General features: G+C 34.2%; 1 protein-coding gene across 1 annotated transcript in view; it reads left to right on the top strand.

Annotated features, from left to right (window-relative positions):
* The first annotated feature begins 7,951 nt into the window (after positions 1-7,951).
* Positions 7,952-21,895, top strand: part of LOC127876259 (phosphatidylcholine translocator ABCB4-like) — a 53,712-nt gene continuing 39,768 nt past the window's right edge. The window contains 7 exon segments of the mRNA XM_052421344.1: positions 7,952-8,104; positions 12,277-12,419; positions 12,821-13,050; positions 13,513-13,652; positions 16,993-17,164; positions 18,095-18,266; positions 20,046-20,170. Of these exon segments, the coding sequence (XP_052277304.1) occupies positions 8,086-8,104; positions 12,277-12,419; positions 12,821-13,050; positions 13,513-13,652; positions 16,993-17,164; positions 18,095-18,266; positions 20,046-20,170 (1,001 nt within the window). The 5' untranslated portion in view covers positions 7,952-8,085.

The raw sequence follows: 21,895 nt of genomic DNA, 5'->3' as shown, positions 1-21,895 counted from the left end.
TGTCCTGGCAATGTCCAGACATTTTTGAAGTGTCAGATCATTTCCTTCACTGATCATTCTTTCGCGGAGTTTTTGGGAACGGATTCCAAATATAATATGGTCGCGTATCATTTCATCTATTATTCCAGCAGGGTAATCACAGTCCTTTATTAATAATCGCAAATCTGTAGTAAATTGTTCGAATGTTTCTCCATCCTTTTGCATTCTTGTCTTGAAAACATATCTGGAGTAAATTTTGTTCGATTTTGGTTTGCAATATTGGTCAAATTGTTCAAAATGATGTTTCAAGTCTTTTTGCTGGTCATTTGTTAGTGTCCATGTACTGTAAATTGAACGACCCTTTTCGCCGACCCATAACATTAAATAATTACATTTGGTTTCTTCGTCTTTTCCTTTTAATGGACCTTTGAACATGAAATCACAGTGCGATCTGAACGATTTAAATGCTTGGTGATTGTCCCAGTCCATCTTGGGTGTTTGGCCTATATTGTGTCCGCTATCCATCTTTTTAAAATGAGCAGAATGTCACAATTAGCACAAATTAATAAAATCCTGTAACTTTATGATTGTATTAAAATCAAAATTCCATTGGTTTTATCCGTTGTTTTTTTTTAACTTCTGACACCATGTTGTAGTCTAGCCGGTGTTATTAATATAACGTAAGGCGTATATGGTTACATGTTTATTTATTCATATCCAAACTACAAGTGTGCAACAAACTATTAAGCATATTCATATAAACACAAGATTAACAGTAGAGATAACTGTTATGGGATCTAGTATTTAGTGTAACGCAGTAATGTCCCTTTAACATATTTCTTGACAATATGTAACAGAAGTAGTAGTAGTAGTAGTAGTAGTAGTAGTAGTAGTAGTAGTAGTAGTAGTAGTAGTAGCAGCAGCAGCAGCAAAAACAACAACAGCAGCAGTAGTAGTAGTAGTAATAGTAGTACTAATAGTAGTATGTTATATTATATCAGAGCCTTGCCTTTAGGACGTTTTCATTGGCTGATTAATTTGAGGGAACAAGATAGTATTTGATAGAATGACTAACTCGTGGCCACGAGTTAGCTTAGTCGGGATCTCGAGATCTCGAAATTCTCTCCTTTTTTATTTTATGCACCCTTCCTCTATTTACTACACCGCTCTTTTTTTAATTGCACTCCTCTTTTATTTAGTTTTGCACTCCTCTTTTTTCTATCTCGTGGCCACGACATCGCTAACTCGTGGCCACGAGTTACTAAGTCGTGGCCACGAGATAGAAAAAAAGAGGGCCACGAGTTACTAAGTCGTGGACACGAGATAGAAAAAGAGAAGTGCAATTTAAAAAAAGAGGAGTGAATGTCACCTCGATGCCACCGAATCTATGCCACCGTACAAGTACCTGTGCACCCGAATATGCAAGGATTGAATCGGTATTTCATACAAATAAGAAATTGAGTCATAACTAAATTAAGATTTAAATATATGAGCATGTTAAGTTGATTTGAACAAAACTACAATGTATGCATTATTCGGAGCGTGAAATCCCTTTCATTTGGAATGTGGTTACAATTAATTACCGCTGGAATGACATAAAATGGTTATTTTGCTCCTTCGATAGTTCAACATTCAGCTCGTCAGAAGGTCAACGTTATTTTCGTCAGTAGGTCAACAATCAGGACATGTTCTTCGATTTAAGCAGAAACAGGCTATAGTTTTGCTGGCTGGTTCCACAATTTCAGTCACGGGTGTAATTATCAAAGCCATCGAGCTCGGGAAACAAGGTACGAGAAATCGAGCTCGTAAGGTTGTTCTACACCAAGCGGAACTTAATGACATATCAGGATAAATTACATATGAATTGTTTTGACGAAAAACTGGTGCAATAACTCATCAGCAAGTCAGGTCGTTGACTTCATCATTTGATATAGATGTCAATGTAACAAGGTACGTGTGCTATGTATCTTCATCACATACTGTAAAATATAGTTAGTTGCCTGTTATGTCTATCATTATTTTAATGTCAACTGTTGCATATTTCGGTTATTCGGATAGTTTATAGGAGTATTATTCGGATAGCAATACAAATGTAAATGACGGTATGCATGTAATTTACTAAATTATCATCGATCGGGGTGTCTTTAGTATTTAAACAAATTTTTCGATATTTCTGTCTATGAAACAGTTATGTTCACACAACATACAATTTATATTATCTTATATTGCAGATACATGGTCATGGCAGAGTTGAAAAGTTACACTGTAAATGGTAACCACACCAACCACGCCAAAAATGGTATTTGATATTTTGTTTTAAAGTACATTAAAAAAAATGACAATAATTGTCATATTTGTAGATGTTTTAAGGCACTATAATATGCCACTTTGTATTTCTGTGAAACAGCCAGACCAATTCTCAGTTAATAGTGCAATGCAGTACCGTAATCCACTGCTTTCCATAGCCATGGGCTCACCACCCATAGAAATTAAAATTTAATTATTAAAACAAATTAAACAGTGAACTTAAATACCTCATTGACCCCACCCTCCCACCCCCTTCTTCCCCTGCAGCGGTAGGAATTTTGTTGCAAATCATATCAGTTGGATATGCCAAATGTGTGTCATTATGCAGTCTTCAGGATAGCTACAAGCCATCCACGTTGCTTGTGACATGTTATTCTGGCTCCTAGAAAATTAGAAATAAATAACTCATATAATCAAGCCATTGTTTTTTATCTGTGTTTATGAAAGCATAATAATTCATTTTTGTGGTTTAAATAATATAACCATGAAGACTGGTCATATGGCCTAGCAAGGCCATTTTTACCAAAGCTTAACTTCAATCAGTCTATTATATCATCGCGACCATGGTCAAAACTATTATTTTACCTGGTTAATTTCCCCTTCGGGGGGAGGGGTGGGGAGGGGGGGACAAAATACTTATAGAAAATTGTGTACTTTGGTATATTGTTTGTGATGACTACTCTAAGCGAAATAACAGTACTATGGTTCTGAAATTATTCTGATAACAATCAGGTATCGAATATTGCCTTCTGCAACAAGGTCTACTGTTTAAATTAATACTCAACAAGCATACATGCTTAAAAAATGATTGAACTACTTGATTGAAACCAAATGCCAGATTTTCATTCGAGTTTTTTTGTGATTTAAAAAAGCAAATAAAAGTTAAATTTTCCTAATCATCAATAATAATTTTTTGTTTTGCATATGGATGAACGAAATATCAGTAAAAATTCTTCTGAGTGTTTATTTACGTTTAATCAAGCATTTGATTTTCACTATTCAGATTGAAAAGACAAAATAAAGTAAGGATACCCCATGTTTTGTAACTTGCATTGCCTGATGGCCTTTGCAAACTGTAAGATTTGTCAGTGAAGTTTCAGATCTTTGATACTAACAAGCGTTCCAAGCAGTGAACATGAGAGAAGAATATTTTCAAATTGGGATGGACACTATTTTTTGAATGTGTCAATATGTGTTGGTAAAAAATATCCATTTTGTGCTATTTTGTGGATTTAAAAAAATCCGCTTTTCATTTGACTCCTGTTCCCAAATGAGCCAGGAAAAACCCTGTAAATGTTTTTTCTTACTTTCCTTGCATTGAGCTATTGTGTTCTCTTAATGTTAACATTTGTCACAAAGGCAGTTTTTAGTTTGATACACTGCATTAAATTGATGCTCATAGATATTGGCTTTATAAGAATTGTTAAACAAATCTATGCTTTTTAAAGTTATAATGTTTGACTCTATGACTTAAATCTATTGATATTACATTATTATGAAAATGCTAAATCTTAACATTAAAATTAAAATTTCATGTGATGCATTTCAATGGGACCTTTTCACAAATGTTGTCATGTTTTTAAGTTTCTCATTAAATGCTTTAATATGATGAATGTAAATATTGTAACTTAATAGCTCCATTAGCTAACAGGAATAAAATTAAAGAAAGAAAAATTTGGATCCTTGGAGTAATTAAACTACTCGGCCATCTTTAATGATATACCTCGTCAGGTATTTTATTCTGTATATAAGCAATCATTTTAATGACACAAAATATAACGATAACAACAGAACTCTCCAAATACATTGTAATTCAATTGTTCCGCGTTTGTAAGACTTTTAGATACTTTTAGCTTTTTTAATCGTCAAAAGATGCATATTATGGATATTTCAGAGCATGGTAAATGTTCAGTATTACCGTTTCCTCCCCAAAATCATAACAACAACAAACCTTTTCAAATCTTAATTTATAACAACTTTGTCATGTTTTTCAATCGTCCAAAACGTGAAAAGATCCCTTTAAGGTATGTTGTTGCACTCAGATCTTAGTGCACATGCACTAGTTTGTATGACAAAAAAGCTGAGTAAACCGGTTATTGTATAGCCTGTTGCTCTCAGTTTTGTATCTTCATAAATAAGTTCATAATTTTTTCAAACAATAGTAAATGTTTATTAATTGTACGATTGGTAAATATTTATGTTTGAACTATGGAATAATACTATGAATTTATGAAACAACCAAGTTTTCTTTATAATTATGTACTGTAGATTCATTTAATTTCATTTACAATCATGGATTCATAAAATCTGGCATTAAAGATGAATCCACAAGTCATGGATTTTTTTTATCATGTCTGATTCAAGACTTTGAACATAAGTGTTCCTGGGAAATTGGATTTTGTGAGTAAATTGAAACAAAACCCCATAGTTTGTCTTTCTCTTTTTTCAAAGTCATAATGATGGTCTTAAAATATTTATGTTAATATTGGTATGTTAAATTAAATGAAAGGGCACAATGTCTAAATGTAGTGTTAAATGGTGCATGTAACATGCTTATTTTCATCATAAACTAGTTGGGTGTGTCATGTATTTGGTTCAGTCATGTTTTTAACAGGGATAGGTAGTTTGCAATGCTCTATTTTTATATCCATATATGGCCACGAGTGCTTTAAGTTCTAAACCAATAACATACAGTATGATACGTTATAGAAACTTTATAATCCAGTTGTTAAGTCCTACATTGTAACCCGATAGGAACAAAACTGCACTAAACCTCTCCTTTAGCTACATTGTGTTTGGTTTTATTGTATAACACATTGTTATATTTTGTTCATTCCTGTAGTGAATTGGGAAAAAAGATTTTGATTTTCATATGATACAATAAAAGTGTCTTGAATAGACTTACTTTAAAGGTTAAGTGGTAAAACTAATAAGAGCATTAGGTTACTTCTACAGTAAACATAAGTTTATGGCCATGTAATTTAGATAGATGTATCATTTGTATAAATTAGACATGTGTTGTGTGGTATAGATTTGAGCCTTGCTTTGGGAAAACTGGCCTTAATGCATGTTCGTAAAGTGTCATTGCAGATAAGCCTGTTGATACTCAGAGGCTTAAAATCAGGAACAGCACTTTGTGGTTTTATTGCATTTGTTTGTTTAAAAGAAGTCTCTTCATAATGAAGAACCAGTTAAGACGGAAAATGTAGTCCTGAGAGGGTAATCACGTGATAGTCAAGATGTTGACATCCATGCAGAGACAGTTATTTTTCGCCGTTTTATACCCTTTATTACTTTTGTTTATTTTTTTAATGACGCTCACTTTCCAGCCATATCAGTTAAAAGGCGTTCAGTGTTTATTTCATATTTAAATTAGCTTTATATCTCGACTTTACTCTCAGCAAATTTTCTTATTTGAGCCCAAATTAGGTCATCCTGCTAAGAAATTTTGCAGCGAGTAAAGTCTAAATATAGAGAAAGTTTAACCATGAAATAAACGCCATTTACTTTCTTGCTAATATGGCTGAAAAGTGAGCGGAATTTAACAACTAAATACAAGTGATAAAGGGTATAAAACAACGAAAAATACCTGCCTTGGCATGGACGTCACCATCTTGATAATCACGTTATTACCCCCTCTGTGATAAGCCTGTGTGGACTGCATAGGCAAATCTGGGACAACACTTTATGCACATGCATTAAGCCCAGTTATCCTAGAGGAATTTATTGAAACAGCTATCAGAGCTCCAGATAAGGGTCGTATTTTCGTAATTACGAATTATTTTTAAGTCTGTTTCGTATTTATTTTAAAATCTTGTCGTACCATTAAGAATTACAAAATCAAGTTACGAATATTACTTTTACATCTGTTTGTATCGATTTTTATTGAGTTCTTTTTGCGTATTAAAGATCTTTGCGGTGCTTATATAGAAATGTTATCGGGTTTGTTTAACAAAGCGCATTTTTTCCAATAAAAGCGGCGTATACAGTTTATCTGTCAAAAAACAATGGCCGCGCCCAGAGAGCGTCCTAAAAAACTGCAAAGCGTCCAAAAACACGCTTTTAACATATTGTACGCAAAGTGAGCCGAAGTTAAATGTTTAGAAAGACATTATAGAAATGATCTTATACGATGTTGAATGTTCAGTTTCCGACACAGTCAAAACCGCGACACGACGGGTCCAAATTTAAACACAAAAAAAAACATTGAACGAGTGGAAGGGACAAGTCCCGTGGCTAATCGGTGAAAAGATTGAAGGGGAGACCCGTTTTAATTGTGAAATATGTAAAAATTCATCTAAGGCATGCAATCTAAGCACTGTTTGGGCATATGAAGGTATTTGAAAAATAATTTTGATTTTTTTTGCATAAAAATAACCATTATTATTTATTTTTAGGTCATTTATAAAAAATTATTTTCCAAAACTTAGTAGTAACGTTAAGAATAAAATTTCAGAGTAAAGAATTCTTTTTGAAAATCTGGTAGTAATTTAAGAATTTCACAAAACCTTATCTGGAGCCCTGAGCTATTGTTTTTATTTAACAACCATTTTGTCTTTGGCTTCAGAATTGTGTTGTGCTAAACCTTAAGACCTACCTTTGAAACATTGACATAACTCTCTTTCACTTAATTTGCATAATTATGATGTCTGCAATATTTTGTAGTCTTAAACTGGTTCACCAAACATGTGTATCTGTATTTCAAGTGTTTGTTGATATTATTTGTTTTTATTTTCTTCGCAATAATCTTACATTGAATTAAGGTATCAAAGCTGTAATATTTAATGTAGATTTTTACTCTGTTCATTCTTCACATATTTCATGTTGTTACGGTATTGTGCACCTAAAATCAAAATAAAGGAAAATAAATCAGTCAAATAAGGCTTCTCAGGGATTCCAAGTTGTGAACCTTCTTTATTTTTACCCCATTTTTTCTGAACTATTTATATACTTATTTCACTCCTATTAACAAAATTATTAATCAGGCAAGACTTTTTTGGTATGTACTTATACAAAAATACATTACATATATATGTATGATAGTAATAGCTCATGCAGATTTTCAACCTGTGTAATAATTGGTTAAGTTGACTTTGCCATACAAATTCTACCTGTATACTGTGGAAATAGAGCTAATTTATTACATAAGCTATGGTGACCTTTTTCCCAAATATTTGGAAAAAGGCACCTACCATAACTTATGTAATTAATATGGGAAGGTAGGTTGACTTTCCCTGGTGAATGATGTAAATCCTTCCCCCCCCCCCCCCTCCCCACTGTTTTCTAGTCAATACATTTACTAATCTGTATAAATAGCAACAAGTACAGGTATTTCACAGCTGACATGACTGGACCAATAAAAATAAAGAATTTTAACACCATTTATGTATAACCTAACTATCTGTTGTGGTATTAAATTTACAAATAATAGCCAGTTCATTAGTCAATAGCTTCCAGTATTACAACATCTATAGTCTGTTTCTGGTTTGTCTTTACCATATAAGGTTTAAGTGTTTAATGTGTACCTGATAATATATCATCACCTGGAGTGGTCTATAAAAGCTCTGCAGGCTTTTTAAAAAGGAGATCTTATGCACTTCCTTTCATATGGAAATAAATGTGATATTCAAGCTGTAGAGAATTTTAATCTGCTATTATACAGACAGTTGTGTTTTGTAAACTAAATACCCCTGTTGATAAACGTTAAGAGCATATAACCACTTCGTAGGGTTGAATAGTTTCTGGAACATTATATAAATGTTATGCTCAGAAAATTAGTGATTCTAACAAAATTTAGTCATGGATGTGAATGGAAAAGGTAATGACTAGGTTTGTGCGCAACACATTTTAATGCGCATTTATTTCATGTTGAAAAAAATTGTTTGTATTCATTTGTTGGAATTCTAACTTTTTGTTATTTCTGCTAGCTTTGTTAATATTGTTTATTGCTTTGTTTTAGGCATAATAAAAAAAAAATTGTACATACTTTGATAGTTCATTGTGTCTTCACCTTGGGCATCAAACTGCTTTCCTGTTGTTGATAAAATGCAGTTTTACCCTAAAAGAATGCAAGATGTTTGTAACATTACAATCAAATATAACACAGAAATAAACAAATATCTTCAACATACTTCCTTCCGTGTTGCACCTTTGTATAAATGCAAAATACCAGTTGTGTATATATAGATTGCTGTAGGAAATATTTGTGTCTTAGACAAAGAAGATCCTGAAACATTTAGAATATCTTACCTGTACCTGGAATGTTGGCCAGCCGATGTCTGTTGAATGTGCAAATTCTTTCTTTTTGGATGAAATATGCCAGATTACCCATTTTTTTCTCCAAATCTAAAATTAAACAGAAGAATGTTAATTTTAAGTAAGGCCGGGTTTCCATGCATCCGTGTCCGCGTTCCGTATACGGACACGGAGTATCGTTTCCATGCATCCGCTTATTATTTAAGCCTTTACATGTAAAAAGCTCATTCCAAACGTGGTGGTACTTGGATTAAGATGTCGTTATTAGAAGAGCAAACATTTTTTATGATGACTGCTGCGGCAGCACTGCATGTTAGTAGACGGAAACGCAGACATAGGTACTGGACACGTGCCATCATAAGAAACCGTCAAATTTACGGTACATATATTTCCATCTTGTTAGAGAATAAGAGCTTAACGATAAAGAGTTCAGGAACTTGGTAAGTTATTAATAATTATTAACAAAATATTTTAATATTGTTATAACCAAAGGTATAAAAAAAAGTCCTAATTATCTCCTTGTTCCATACCGCTTTCAGCTAATTTCTCCAACACCACAGTACAGAAAGCTAAAACTAGCCGGTAAGCCACTCTGGACAGGCTGAATTAATGACAATTAGCAAAGTAATATTGATAAACATTACTGATTATTCGTTTTACAGACTTCAAAACTTGTATGTGAACCTGCATAGACAAAAACGAACATAAATAACGACTTCTTTTAGCGTTATATCTTGTTTGAAATATAAACTGTGTCTTTTGAAAAGCGATTATAGAGTGTACAATATGCAGACGATATATATTCGCAATGTTTGATGTAATGTCTTTGTCTTTGTATTCTTTCATACATTGGTTGTATATTTCAGGTCGATCCCTTACTAAATATAATATTTTTTCACTAATATTTATGCTTGAAAGTCGACCATTCATGTTCACTTTCGCCCGTGCACTGAGTCCGCGTCCGTGAAAAATCGCTCGCCGAGCGATTTTTCACGGACACAATACGCGGACGAAAAATGCGGACGCGGAACGCGGATACATGGAAACACTCCAACAGATTTCAACCAGTTCGTTTTTTCGCGGACAAGGACACACGGACACGGAACGTGGACGCGGAGACATGGAAACCCGGCCCACTTGTAAACCATTTTGTTAACATGACTTGTATTGGATATCAACATTATTAGATCGTATTGCTACTGTAGTATATTGTACCAAATGGAGTGCATTACAGTATCCTAAACTCTTCATGGATCGAATGAATATGGCAAATACTATAAATATAAGATTCTGTAAAAGATATTGAACTTTGTAATAAATATGTTGCCAAGATATTTATTTTGACAATAAGTAAGCCAAGATCAAATCTGGTTCAGTTGGATTAAAAAAAAGACCACTGTGTCAAATTTTCAAAAACACTTGTTTCCACTAGAGAAACCTTGTATTAATCAATGGGGCTGTGTTCTGAGAAAACTGGGCTTAATGCATGTGCGTAAAGTGTCGTCCCAGATTAGTCTGTGCGGACTGCATTATGCCCAGTTTTCTCAGAACGCAACTCAATGTATAATAATGAAACTTAGTTTGAATGACTATCTTGACAATATCTAGGCCAAAATCGAATCTGGGTCAAGTGAGGTCAAACACTATGTCACTGGACATATCTGTGTTTTAAAGTGGTAAACATGAAGTACAGAACTAGGTCATCAGGTCAAAACTTCAACAAAGGCAAAACCTGATGTCAAGTGTTTTAAAATGCAGTCTTGTAGTTAAATGCACTATGCTTATGTGAAACAATAATTAAATTGTATAAACAGGTATTACAATTTGAATGACTCAATAGTTCAACTGTTATTCCAATTCAAAATGGGATATAACATACAATTTAACAAGGGCTAGATATGAGTTCTTACCTGTACATGGGAGTAATATTGCTCTAAAGGGAGATAAACTCCATTTTGAATTTGCATCCTCTTTGTTGTTATTTGTATGAAATGGTTGATATGTTACATCAATTTCACTGTGATTCATGGTGCAATAAGTGATATTAGCACAGGCTTTATCTTAAACAATGATGATACATGTAAAATACTGAATGTCAATGACCTTAAATAAAACACTTCCATATCCTGTGTTTTGCATTTGAAAAATGTTAATATTACTACTCTTCTTTCACAAAAACAATTCTTTATAATCTGCCAGTCAAAGCCTATTTATAAGCTAATAGGTGTGTTTTTTTGTCTTACACTCTATAAAGTTTCCTTTCTTTTGTGTTCACACAAACAACACACACTGTAGATAAACATTATATCCATTAAGTCAATTCATCCATCCTCCCATACAATCAAACATTGCAATATTCCACAAAACAAGATGACAATGTCAATATTTGCTTGTCCAGAAATCATCTTCTTCCGATACAGCACTCCTAAATAGAAGATTTTGAGCTCGATGTTTTAATAACCATGAAACATCTGTTTGTAATGCGGCTTAAAATGTGATTCTTATGACTTGAAATTTGTTGCACGTTTAGTGGCTAATGCATCTTTTATGTTTGCCTTTGGGCAATATGTGACAAGCTGAATAATCTGTCCTCACATGTGTTATGAACTGGTGTACAGAAAGGATTTATTATCTGTTTATATTGTTAGAAATAATTAACTTTAAGGTCAGGCATTGGGACATGGAACAATCAATATCAATTACTGTGATTGCACTGTGATTTTTTATTTCAATAAAAGTGCTTTTTATGCAACAGGATGTTGCCACGTTCAATGATGAAAGCATAAATTAGTGCTCATGGATACATTTTGTTAAAGTGATTCAACTCTGGCCAACGATTTCAATAGATTGTGAAAACCTCGTGTCAAATGACCATGTCCTTTAAAACTTTAGTGGTCAGATGTAATTTTCAGGGGTAAAATTACTGAAATAATTGAACATATTTTTTATTATATGAAATATACTTATGAGCAGAAAAAGGAGATGTATTTAGCAGGAGCAAAAAGTGTGAAAATTGCTTAATGCTTGCATACAAAATTCAGGATTCTTCTTACGTTAAAATCCCTACTGACATTGCTTTCTTTGAAGTGGAGTTTCCATGGTTATTGTAATGTTCATTTTGTGATTTAAACTATCTCATTGCAATTGATCATCCCATATATTGGAAATCATTACAATAGTCATGGCAACTAAATATACTGCTGTACCTACTTCACAAGAAGGTAATACATTCGTAGAAAAATCTTTTATTTAGTAGTGATAGGCTGATTAATAATTTTGTCAACAATCAAATTAACAGAGCCATGACATGGTGATGACAATAGCCAATATTTATCAATTGAAATTGAAAATGTCAGAAAAATTCTATATTTACTGGCACTATGATGTTTTTTTTCTGAATCTTTGCCCTTTGTCAGCATGGTGATTGCCTGTTATGGTCAACCTCTTTACCCTTTCCCACTCAGAAGCAAAGTAAAAATGGCTATATGCAGACAGCATAAAACCAGAATAGCCTGCAAGTTACTCGCAGGCTGTTCTGGTTTTATGCTGTTTGCACGTAGCCATTTTGACTTTGCTTCTGAGTAGAAAAAGGATAAAGTCCCGCAAACTTATATGGTCTCGTCAGCATTTAGATTAACTCTTGATAGGACTGCGTCGATGCTACGCTTGTCCCATAGGGCATAAGACCCATTTTAACACAACGCTGTGCAAATTTAGGAATTGTTATTGTTTCAGGAAGAGTCTCTCCCTCCGATACAATTGAGTTAAAAATAAATGGCACAAAGAATGAGCACGATGTGTCCAGTGATAGAGGATCAAAAGACGATAAAACAAAGAAAACAGAAGAAAAACAGGAACTTGTCGGAACCTTTGAAATTGTACGTTATTAAACAAAATGATTCTGTAGTAATTTATACAGTATAATTTCTGCAAAACAAATCAGTTTCAAAGGAGTTGAATTATGGATGAATAGTACAAAATAAAGTTATGTTGCCTAATGTCAAACATGTTACTTGCTATAAGAAATCAGTGTTATTCTTAGTCACAAGCAAAGTGAAAATGGTTATATGCAAACAGTATAAAACCAAAACGCCTGCAAGTAACTCACAGACTATTCAGGTTGTATGTTGTTAGCTGCCCATCAGAACCTTGAAGCCTTTTAAACTTAAATCTAGTTAGACATATCTTAAATTTTATTTGAATTTCTAACGGACCACAAACAGGTCAAAATGCGTATCTTTCTGTAAAATAGTAAAATATCAGTTAACCTTGTTTTCAGTTCAAATACTCCACATGCCTTGATGTTTTTCTCATGATCGTGGGAACCATGGCGGCAGCGTGCCATGGGTCAGCATTTCCATTGATGATCATCGTGTTTGGAGCGATGATTGACCTCTTTGTGGGCAATGCAAAATATTCCAACAGCCTGGCTATTGTAGATAAATGCGGGGGGCTGTCTGCTTTCAATCTGACAATGGAAGGCGTGTTCTCCAATCCTGAAAGCCTTGTGTATGTGTAAATTGTTTTACCTACAGTAATTAAATGGGCTGAGCTTTGTGAAAAAGGGATGAAATGCATGTGTGTAAAGTGTAATTCCAGATTAGCCTGTGCAGTCCGCTCAGGCTTATCAGTGATTAAACTTTCTGCTTTTATATTTTTCTTTTAAAAAACTGCACAGGCTTATCTGGGATGACATTTTATGTACGTGCATTGAACCTTTTCACAGCTCAAAGGAATAATAATTACAGACCATGCAAAATCTGTAAACTAAAAAATGTCTTGCAAATAAACATTACATTAGTGTCTAACAAACAAAATTCTTAGAGAAAATAAACATAGAAGCTATTGTAATTTTTTGTGTATAAATGTGTGGAGTAATTAGGCAAAGTGGAATGTGGGGAAATCTGTGTCCTTTTGACTCGTGTCTCGTTCAGCCTGTTTTATTATCTTTTATGTTGTGTTTTTTTATAGGCCCTTCTATGGCCCCATATTGGCCTACACACAAAATTTGACCAACAACTGTACAGAAGCTGTGAACTTTGCCGACATGCAGAATGAGATACAGAATCAACTTCTGGACACTATGCAGACCTTTGCTCTGTACTTTATAGGCAAGTATACCTTACTCAAAAGGTTTAACCCTTTCCCCCATAATAAGCAAAGTGAAAATGGTTTATGCAACCAGCAAATGAACAGCCTGTGAATAACTTGCAGTCTGTTCACGTTTTATGCTGTTTGCTGCTCATCAATTACTGAGGGTTGGAAATGAAGTCTTTAAAACTTTAATTTAGTAAGAACAGTCTTTAATTCAATTTAACTTAGTAAGGGACCACAAATGCGTCAGAATACTAAGTCTAAGTGGTAAAGGGTTAATTATCTTTCGCCATAGGCGGAGGGATATTGTTTTGGTGTTTTCCATCCGTCTTTCTCATTCGTCCATCCATCTTTCCGATGTCTTTCTGTCCGTCCGACACTTTTGTGTCCAGAGCCATATCTTGAAATTGCTTTGGCAGATTTCATTGAAACTTGGTATGAGTATATATATGGATAAGAGGATGATGCACCTTAAATGGCATTGTATATCATCTGTTAATAACGGAGTTATGGCCCTTTGTATCTTGAAAAAATGCTTTTTAATATAAGCTTAGAGCGTTATCTCCATTAACACATGAGCCATAGTCATGAAACTTGCCATAGTTGTTCTCAATCATCTGGGGGTGCTTCACATTCAACACCCATAATCCTAGGGGCTAAGGTCAATGTCACACATTTAGGTCAAAGGTCACAAATTTGATGAATTATTCATTATTTAGTCCTTCCTTTACTATGCATCAAGGGATTCGGTAATAACTGTCCACTATTGTTCTCCATTCTCTGGTTGAGTGTAAGATCCAGGTTGCTAGGGTCATGGTCAAAGTCACACACAAAGGTCAAAATCAAACATTTTGGTTAAATATGCCTTATTTGGTAAGGATTCTACCATACTCAAATGGATTCTCAAAATGTCCTGATGTAATTGTTCTCAATTATCATTCAGTGCAATACCTATGTGTATTTGACCAAAGTCAATGTCACACCTCAAAGGTCACACATTTGTAGAAATATGTATTTACCCATTATTTTACTATGCATCAGTGGATTCTGTAATAACCTTCAATAATTCTTGTTCATCTTCTTCCTTGCTGTGTGTCATATGTAAGATTCATGACTAGGGTTAAGGTCAAGGTTCATGTCTAGAGTTAATGTCAACGTCACACAATATACTTCATGTAAGGTCATGATTCACATCAAGGGTCAAGGTTACACAAATACTTCACGTAAGGTCGTACGCTTAACCCCTAAGCTGACCAGCAGTTTTTCCAGAATTATGTGTACATCTTTGTACTTAGAAATTACAGGTTAGAGATTTTGTGCTCCAACAAGGGAGAGCATATAGTTGCTGACTTGTCTGTCCTTCTTTCTCTCATAAGTTTATCTAGAGGAGGATATTGTTTTGACGTTGTCCATCCGTCCTTTTATCTGGATGAGATTCTTTTGGCGTTGTCCATCTGGCCAGAAATTTTTTGTGTCCAGAAGCATTTTGTGGAACTGCTAATTGACAAAAGGCACAACCCTCCACTTATACCATTTCTTTCAGTTCTACACCCAGCCATAAACAAAAATTTTTGGCGGGGGATATCAATTCAATGCATTTGCTTGTTTACTATTGGTTTGGTAATGATTCTTGTATTTCATATAATAAACAAGAAAATACAAACATAGTCCCCCATGTAACGTGAAGGGACTTTAGGTTTAGCCACCGTTTGTCTGTGTCAGTCATTATGTGTGTCTGTCTGTATCTTAATTGTGTGATAACTCAAAAGTATATAAGCTACATTGAGGAAACTTGGTATCTGGATAAATCACAGAATGAGGAATATACAAAATATGGATCCTGAGTTTACTTGACAAGTATGTAAGACAGGGTGAAATATTGATGTAGAATCCATGTGAATAGAGGGCAATATATTCGGAATATGTACGTTAATTCAGTTTTATCTGTCTGTTTGTGGGTCTTTGTCCTTCGAAAAAAATCTGGATCCTGTGATAACTCAAACAGTACTCGAGCTAGGTTGATGAAACTCAGTATGTTGATAGAGGGCCATATGTGGTATTTGTACATTATTTTAGTTTTTGTCAAAAAAAATGTGGTTGCTATTGGTAGATAAATATTTGGAACTTGAAATCTAGACAATGCAACAACTCAAAAATTACTTAAGCTAGGTTTATGAAGCTCAGCATTTGGATAGAGGGCCTTTTTAGGAACATTTATGTTATTTTTCATTTTTGTCTCGATGTTGGTCCCAAAATTCTGGATCTGGGAAACTGAAACATAACTTTGGCTAAGCTCAGTATGTGGACCAAGAGAAATATGGGGAATGAACATGTTTTTTTCACTTGTTTTGTCAGGCATACAATGTAGTAGTTATGGTTACAGAGATTTATGGAAACTAACTTCTTAATCCTTTGAAAATGTAAAAAGTTTGTAAACCATGTTGATGAATCTCTGTTTATAGATTAATGCCTTATGGTGATTTTCAAAGTTATTTCAGTTTTTTTTTTGTAACTAATTTGTGGTTGCTATTGTTTAAGAAATAAATGAAACTAAAATCTTCATTATGCCGTTATTAAAAAATACTTTAGCTAGGTAAATGGCAAACATTTGTATGAATTAAGTTTGTAATTAAACAGTAAATATAAACAACTTAAATTATTAGATAGCCTTTACTTATCAATTTTTCTGCTTTGATATTTAGGCCTTAATTTGGAAATCATGTTCAAGTATGGTCAATGTTCATGATTTAGTTAAATTAAATTACAGTAAAAGATAGTGTAAGTTACACTGCTAGTTACTGTGTGTAGAATGAGGTATAGACTTACGTTAAATGGAAGTGAGATCAATATAATATTTGAACTACCATAAACAGATATGGGAAAAAACATGCAATAAAAATACTCAACTCATGCAAAGATGTAAAACAACAACAACAACAACAATATGACATCAATAAAGTGCGTTGGTGGGCTAATGTGTGGTATTGTAAATTGCCTTGTTTATGTGGCATCTTTTAGATCAGATCATGGCATTTATATAAAAGATTGGAAATTTGATGCCAATTCATAAGACTGCAAGTTATGTATGAACTATGTACAAATGAGCCGAGCTCTGGTAACATGGGGCTTAATGCATGTGCAATCTGCACAGGCTAATCAGGGATAACACATTCTGCCTAAAGAGGATTGTTGTTAAGAATGGTTTTGCTTCAAATGAAAAAAACATATACAAATAAAAAAAATTCTTTCCTTATTAACATGTGAGGACTGCATCTGAGATGTCACTTAACAAATGCATTAAACCCAGTTTTCTTAGAGCGTGGCTAAAATGATAAACGAGTATTTGTTGTACCTTAGGTATTGGCATTGGAGTACTGGTCCTTGGTTATCTGCAAGTTACCTGCTGGATGTTGGCCTCTGAAAGACAGACACACCGGATACGAAAGAGCTTCTACCAGAACATTCTACGTCAGAACATTGGCTGGTTTGACGTTCACGAATCAGGAGAGCTAAATTCTAGAATAACAAAGTATGGATGTGCACCTACTGCATTTATGTTCCAATATGAATGTTGTAATATGCACAAACCCTGTTTTTGGCTTGCAGACAATTTTTACAACAAATATAACAAATTCAAACCATTACATCAGTGTATGGGTATATGTGTTTTGATCCAGTGCTGGAACAATATTTGACACTTCAATAATTGCTTATTTGTGATCAGACAGCACATATGTATTTTATATCATTTTTAGCTCGGCCTTTTTTGGAGAAAACCCAATGTATTGTCATAGCTAGCTTGTCGTCCACTGTCGTCCGTCATCGTGCTAAAACCTTAACATTTTGTTAAGGTTTTGAACATTGGCTCTTAAATCAAAGTACTTTCACCTACAACTTTGAAACTTCATATGTAGCTGCACCTTGATGAGTTCTACATGCCACACCCATTTTTGGGTCACAAGGTCAAAGGTCAAGGTCACTGTGACCTCTAAAAAAAAAAAATTCAGACAAGCTTTCATTTATTCAAAACTGCACCCGCAGCCGAGCATTGGCACCTGTTATGCGGTGATCTTGTTTATTCTGCAATACATTTTTTTTAATTCATGAGAAGTTAAGAATGTCAAATTACTAAAATTATTTTGTGTATAATGTACATTAATTTCATAGCAGACATTTTGTTCCCAGCTGTCTTATCATATTTTAGAAGCATGTATGACTGTGTGTAGTGATTGTAACATACTGGTCATGGCATCAATGTTGTGGTAAAATGATAATTAGATAAGAAGCATTTTATGATTAGGTTTGACCTTAAATGTCCGTTTATAAACCATGTAACAAAAATAGAAATGATGTTGTAAGTACAAATTAGATTAAATGCAAAATGGCACATAAAAACAACACAGATGTGTAATAAATTTCTTCAATATCATTTTCCAACATAGTTTTGCATACATTTTAGTGACATCTCGAAGATTCAGGACGGTATCGGTGACAAGCTGGGCCAGTTCATGCAATGGTTCTGTGCGTTCCTGGCAGGGGTGATTGTGGGGTTTGTTCATGGCTGGAAACTGACACTGGTCATCCTGTCCATCAGCCCACTCCTTGCGCTGTGTGCGGTCATCATGACCAAGGTAACCAACTTAATGCATGTGGGTTACGTGCCGTCCCAGATTTGCCTGTGCAGTCCGCACAGGCTTATAAGAGACGACTCTTTCCGCCTACACAGGATTTTCTTTTTAAAGAGACATCCTTTAAACAAAAAAATAATATAAAACAGAAAATGTTGTTCCTGATTATCCTGTCCAAGGTTTCCATACTGTTCTTGGTGCGTTAAAGGCCAATGGTGATATATGTTTAACCCTTACCACTCAGAAACACTTTTTGACCCTTTTTAGTCCCTTTGAGTATCAAATAAAATAAACCTTTCTTACTAGATTAAAGTTTTGAAGGCTTCATGCCCAACCCTTTGATACTGATGAGCAGTAATCAGCATTAGGCCTGAACAGACTGCGAGTACTTAGCAGGCTGTTCTTGTTTAATATTGGTTGCTTATAGCATTTTCACTATGCTACTGAACTGGAAAGGTCGAAGGCCAAAAGTAAGATGTGTTTAACTGAACATTGAAAAAAGTTTACGTATGTAATTTATATGCTTGAAGTGAAAATACAGATTTGTGTCTGGCCTTTGACTTTATGTGCATGAAGGGACATAAAGTAAATAGGCACATATGATGATTATATTTAGCAGCGTTCTGAGAAAACTGGGCTAAATGCATGTGCGTAGTGTCGTCCCAGATTAGCCTGTGCAGTCTGCACAGGCTAATCAGGGACAATACTTTCAGCTGTTATGGTATTTTTAGTTTCAAGGAAGTCCCTCCTTACTGAAAATCAAGTTTAGGGGCAAAGTGTTGTCCCTGATTAGCCTGTGCCGACTGCACAGGCTAATCTTAGATTACACTTTATGCACATGAATTAAGCCCAACATGGCGCATATGATGATCATATTGAGATGAAGTGCAATGTGAGGAAGCCATGTCAATTGCTTAAATGTTATAGTCGAAGCCGAGACTAAAGCAGACTCTATTGCAAGTAAAAATATATGTTTGTGTTGGATTAATAACTTTGTAATGAATCAAGCAGTCCACATAAGCTAATCAGGAACGACAATTTCAGCCTTGACTGGATTTTAGTTTAGAAGAGACGTCCTTGAAATGAAAAACTCAATACAAGCCGAAGGTGTTTTCGACTGCACAGGTTAATCTGGGACATTACTTTATTCTAAGGCATGAAGCCTGCTTTGCCTTGACCATGGTACTTAAAGAAAACTAATTGAGTTATTCCCCTATCATTTACATCACATGAGAGTTATCCCAAAAATTTGGTTTTCGGATGCTATGTTTTTCATATTTGGAGGCTTAAGTCCATTCCCAAACCTTTGTATAATGAATTCGATGCAAATTATTATTATTTCTTTTTACAGATTTTCATTTAATAAATGAAATTAAAACAGTTTTAAAATAAGTTGAGTGGTAACAGTTGTAATGATTTGAAAGCAAACAATTTATGTGTGTGTTTCATGTACATACAATGAGGTTAAGCTGCCGAATGATCCCAGTCAAAGAATATCAGTATGGACAAAAAGCATGAGTCGTGCTCGATGAATCGGTGTTTAATGCATGTGCGTAAAGTGTTGTTTCCAGTCCATAGGCTAATCAGGGACCGCACTCTCCGCCTGCACTTGATGTTTGCTAAGAAGAGACTTTGTTTAAATGAAAATTATCATTAAAGCGGAAAGTGTGGCCTAATCTGGGACGGCACTTTATGCACATGCATTAAACCCCTTTTTACAGAGCACGGCCAAAATATATATGTGGTGTAATTCACTCGTTTTTCTTCTTCTTTAAATGTTAGTTGGTAGGCAAGGCATCAGGGGCTGAATTGAAGGCCTATGCCAAGGCAGGGGCCATAGCTGAGGAGGTTTTAGGGGCCATAAGGACCGTTCTAGCATTTGGAGGAGAAGAGAAGGAATGCAAGAGGTATGCTGGAATATACAGAGTTGTCAAGTGCTTACATTGTTACGTTTTTGAGCTTCACTTTAGAAAAACTTTGCTTAATGGACTGAACAGGCTAGTCAGGGATGACACTTTGTATAAAGTCTTTTGTAAGCAAAAATCCAGTTAAGGTGGAAACTGTCACCTCTGATTAGCCCCTGCGGACTAATTAAACCAGTTTATAATTCTTGTGGCTTTAAGGGCAAAATAGAAGAGTTTGCTAATATGGGGCAGTGGCTGGGAAAATGGGTATTATGGATCAAAAATCACATTTAAGGTTTTCATATATTTTATTTCCACTTTCTTTAAGAAACAAAATGCAAAAAAAAAATTGAGAACATTGAAACGAAAAAGTTTAAACATGTTAAAGGAAATTTGAGGAAACTTTCTTATGACCACAATATTCACACTCATATTAACCTCACCCTTTTCAACATTTTCATTACCATCCGAATATTCATGTATGGTTTTGATTTGATAATAAGATCTATTATTTTAAGACATAAATGAAAAATTAGGAAATCACAACACACAAAATAAAAAATCATTTTATTGATTTTTGTATCAATACTGTTCAATTACAAGTTTTGGTAATTGAGTGAAACATTTGGCATTTTATTGACCGCAGTAAAAGATAAGTTAGAATTCCACTGGTTTTCAAGAGTTCATCAATGACAGGATGGTGTCACGTTTTCCTAAAGTAATAACAATTTATTACTTCTATTTTGCATATGTATATCTCCATATATACCATCAATTTTCCTATCTCCATATATACTATCCAATTTCAATTGAAAATATCAATACTCCTCAGTAAATTTATAGCTCCATAATATATACTGTCCAATCTCCATGTATTATACTGCTGAGTATATATATATATCTCCATATAAACTGTGTATTATACTCTTCAGTATATATATATATATATATATATAGATATGTATATATCTTTATATGTACTGTCCATTCTCCTTGTATATACTCCATGTATATACTTATCTCCATAATTCCGCTTCGGGTCAATTCAGCTTCAGATCGCTTTTGTCGGAGCAGACCCAAAGCATCTAAATGCAATCTTAAGAATGAAAATTTTTAAATGATTTTTTTTTTTAATGTGCCAATTATAGGATGGCTTCCCTCCAAAACTGATTATCTCCAAAAGTAGCCATATTCAGTAGAGGAGAACCACCTATTCCTATATAAAATATTGTTAACTTGTGAAATAATGTATTATTGTTGATATTGACACCATCCTATCATGAGCGGCCTAGAATTTTATGCCAGAGCAAATAGTTGTTATTTGGATGTCTCCAGTCTGGGGTTTTCCGATATTTGAGCACGCGCGGTAGGTACAAACAAAAGCTGACATATTTTTAAAGATAGTAAATCAATAATTTCTCTTAACGCTGAATGGTAAACACCACTTTTTTGCTCAAACGTTCGTTATAGTTGATAAAAATACCATGATTTTAATAATTTTTCCTAAGATGAACTAATCTCAATAATGTTTAATGTGTAAGAATACTAACACGACGTAATGCTGCATGTACATGTAAAAAGCTGCGGTCACTTAACTATGTCATTACATATACCGTGCCTAGCCCTGGGCATACAGTTTTAGTGTAAGTTTGTCAACGAAACTACCAAGACATTTACTCCATTGTATATATATTATACTCTTCAAATATGTTTAAAATCATACAGACA

Source organism: Dreissena polymorpha, chromosome 4 (assembly GCF_020536995.1).
Source record: "Dreissena polymorpha isolate Duluth1 chromosome 4, UMN_Dpol_1.0, whole genome shotgun sequence".
NCBI classification, from domain to species: domain Eukaryota; kingdom Metazoa; phylum Mollusca; class Bivalvia; order Myida; family Dreissenidae; genus Dreissena; species Dreissena polymorpha.
Note: the sequence above shows the minus strand (reverse complement) of the source record. Positions and strands in the feature narration are given on the sequence as shown.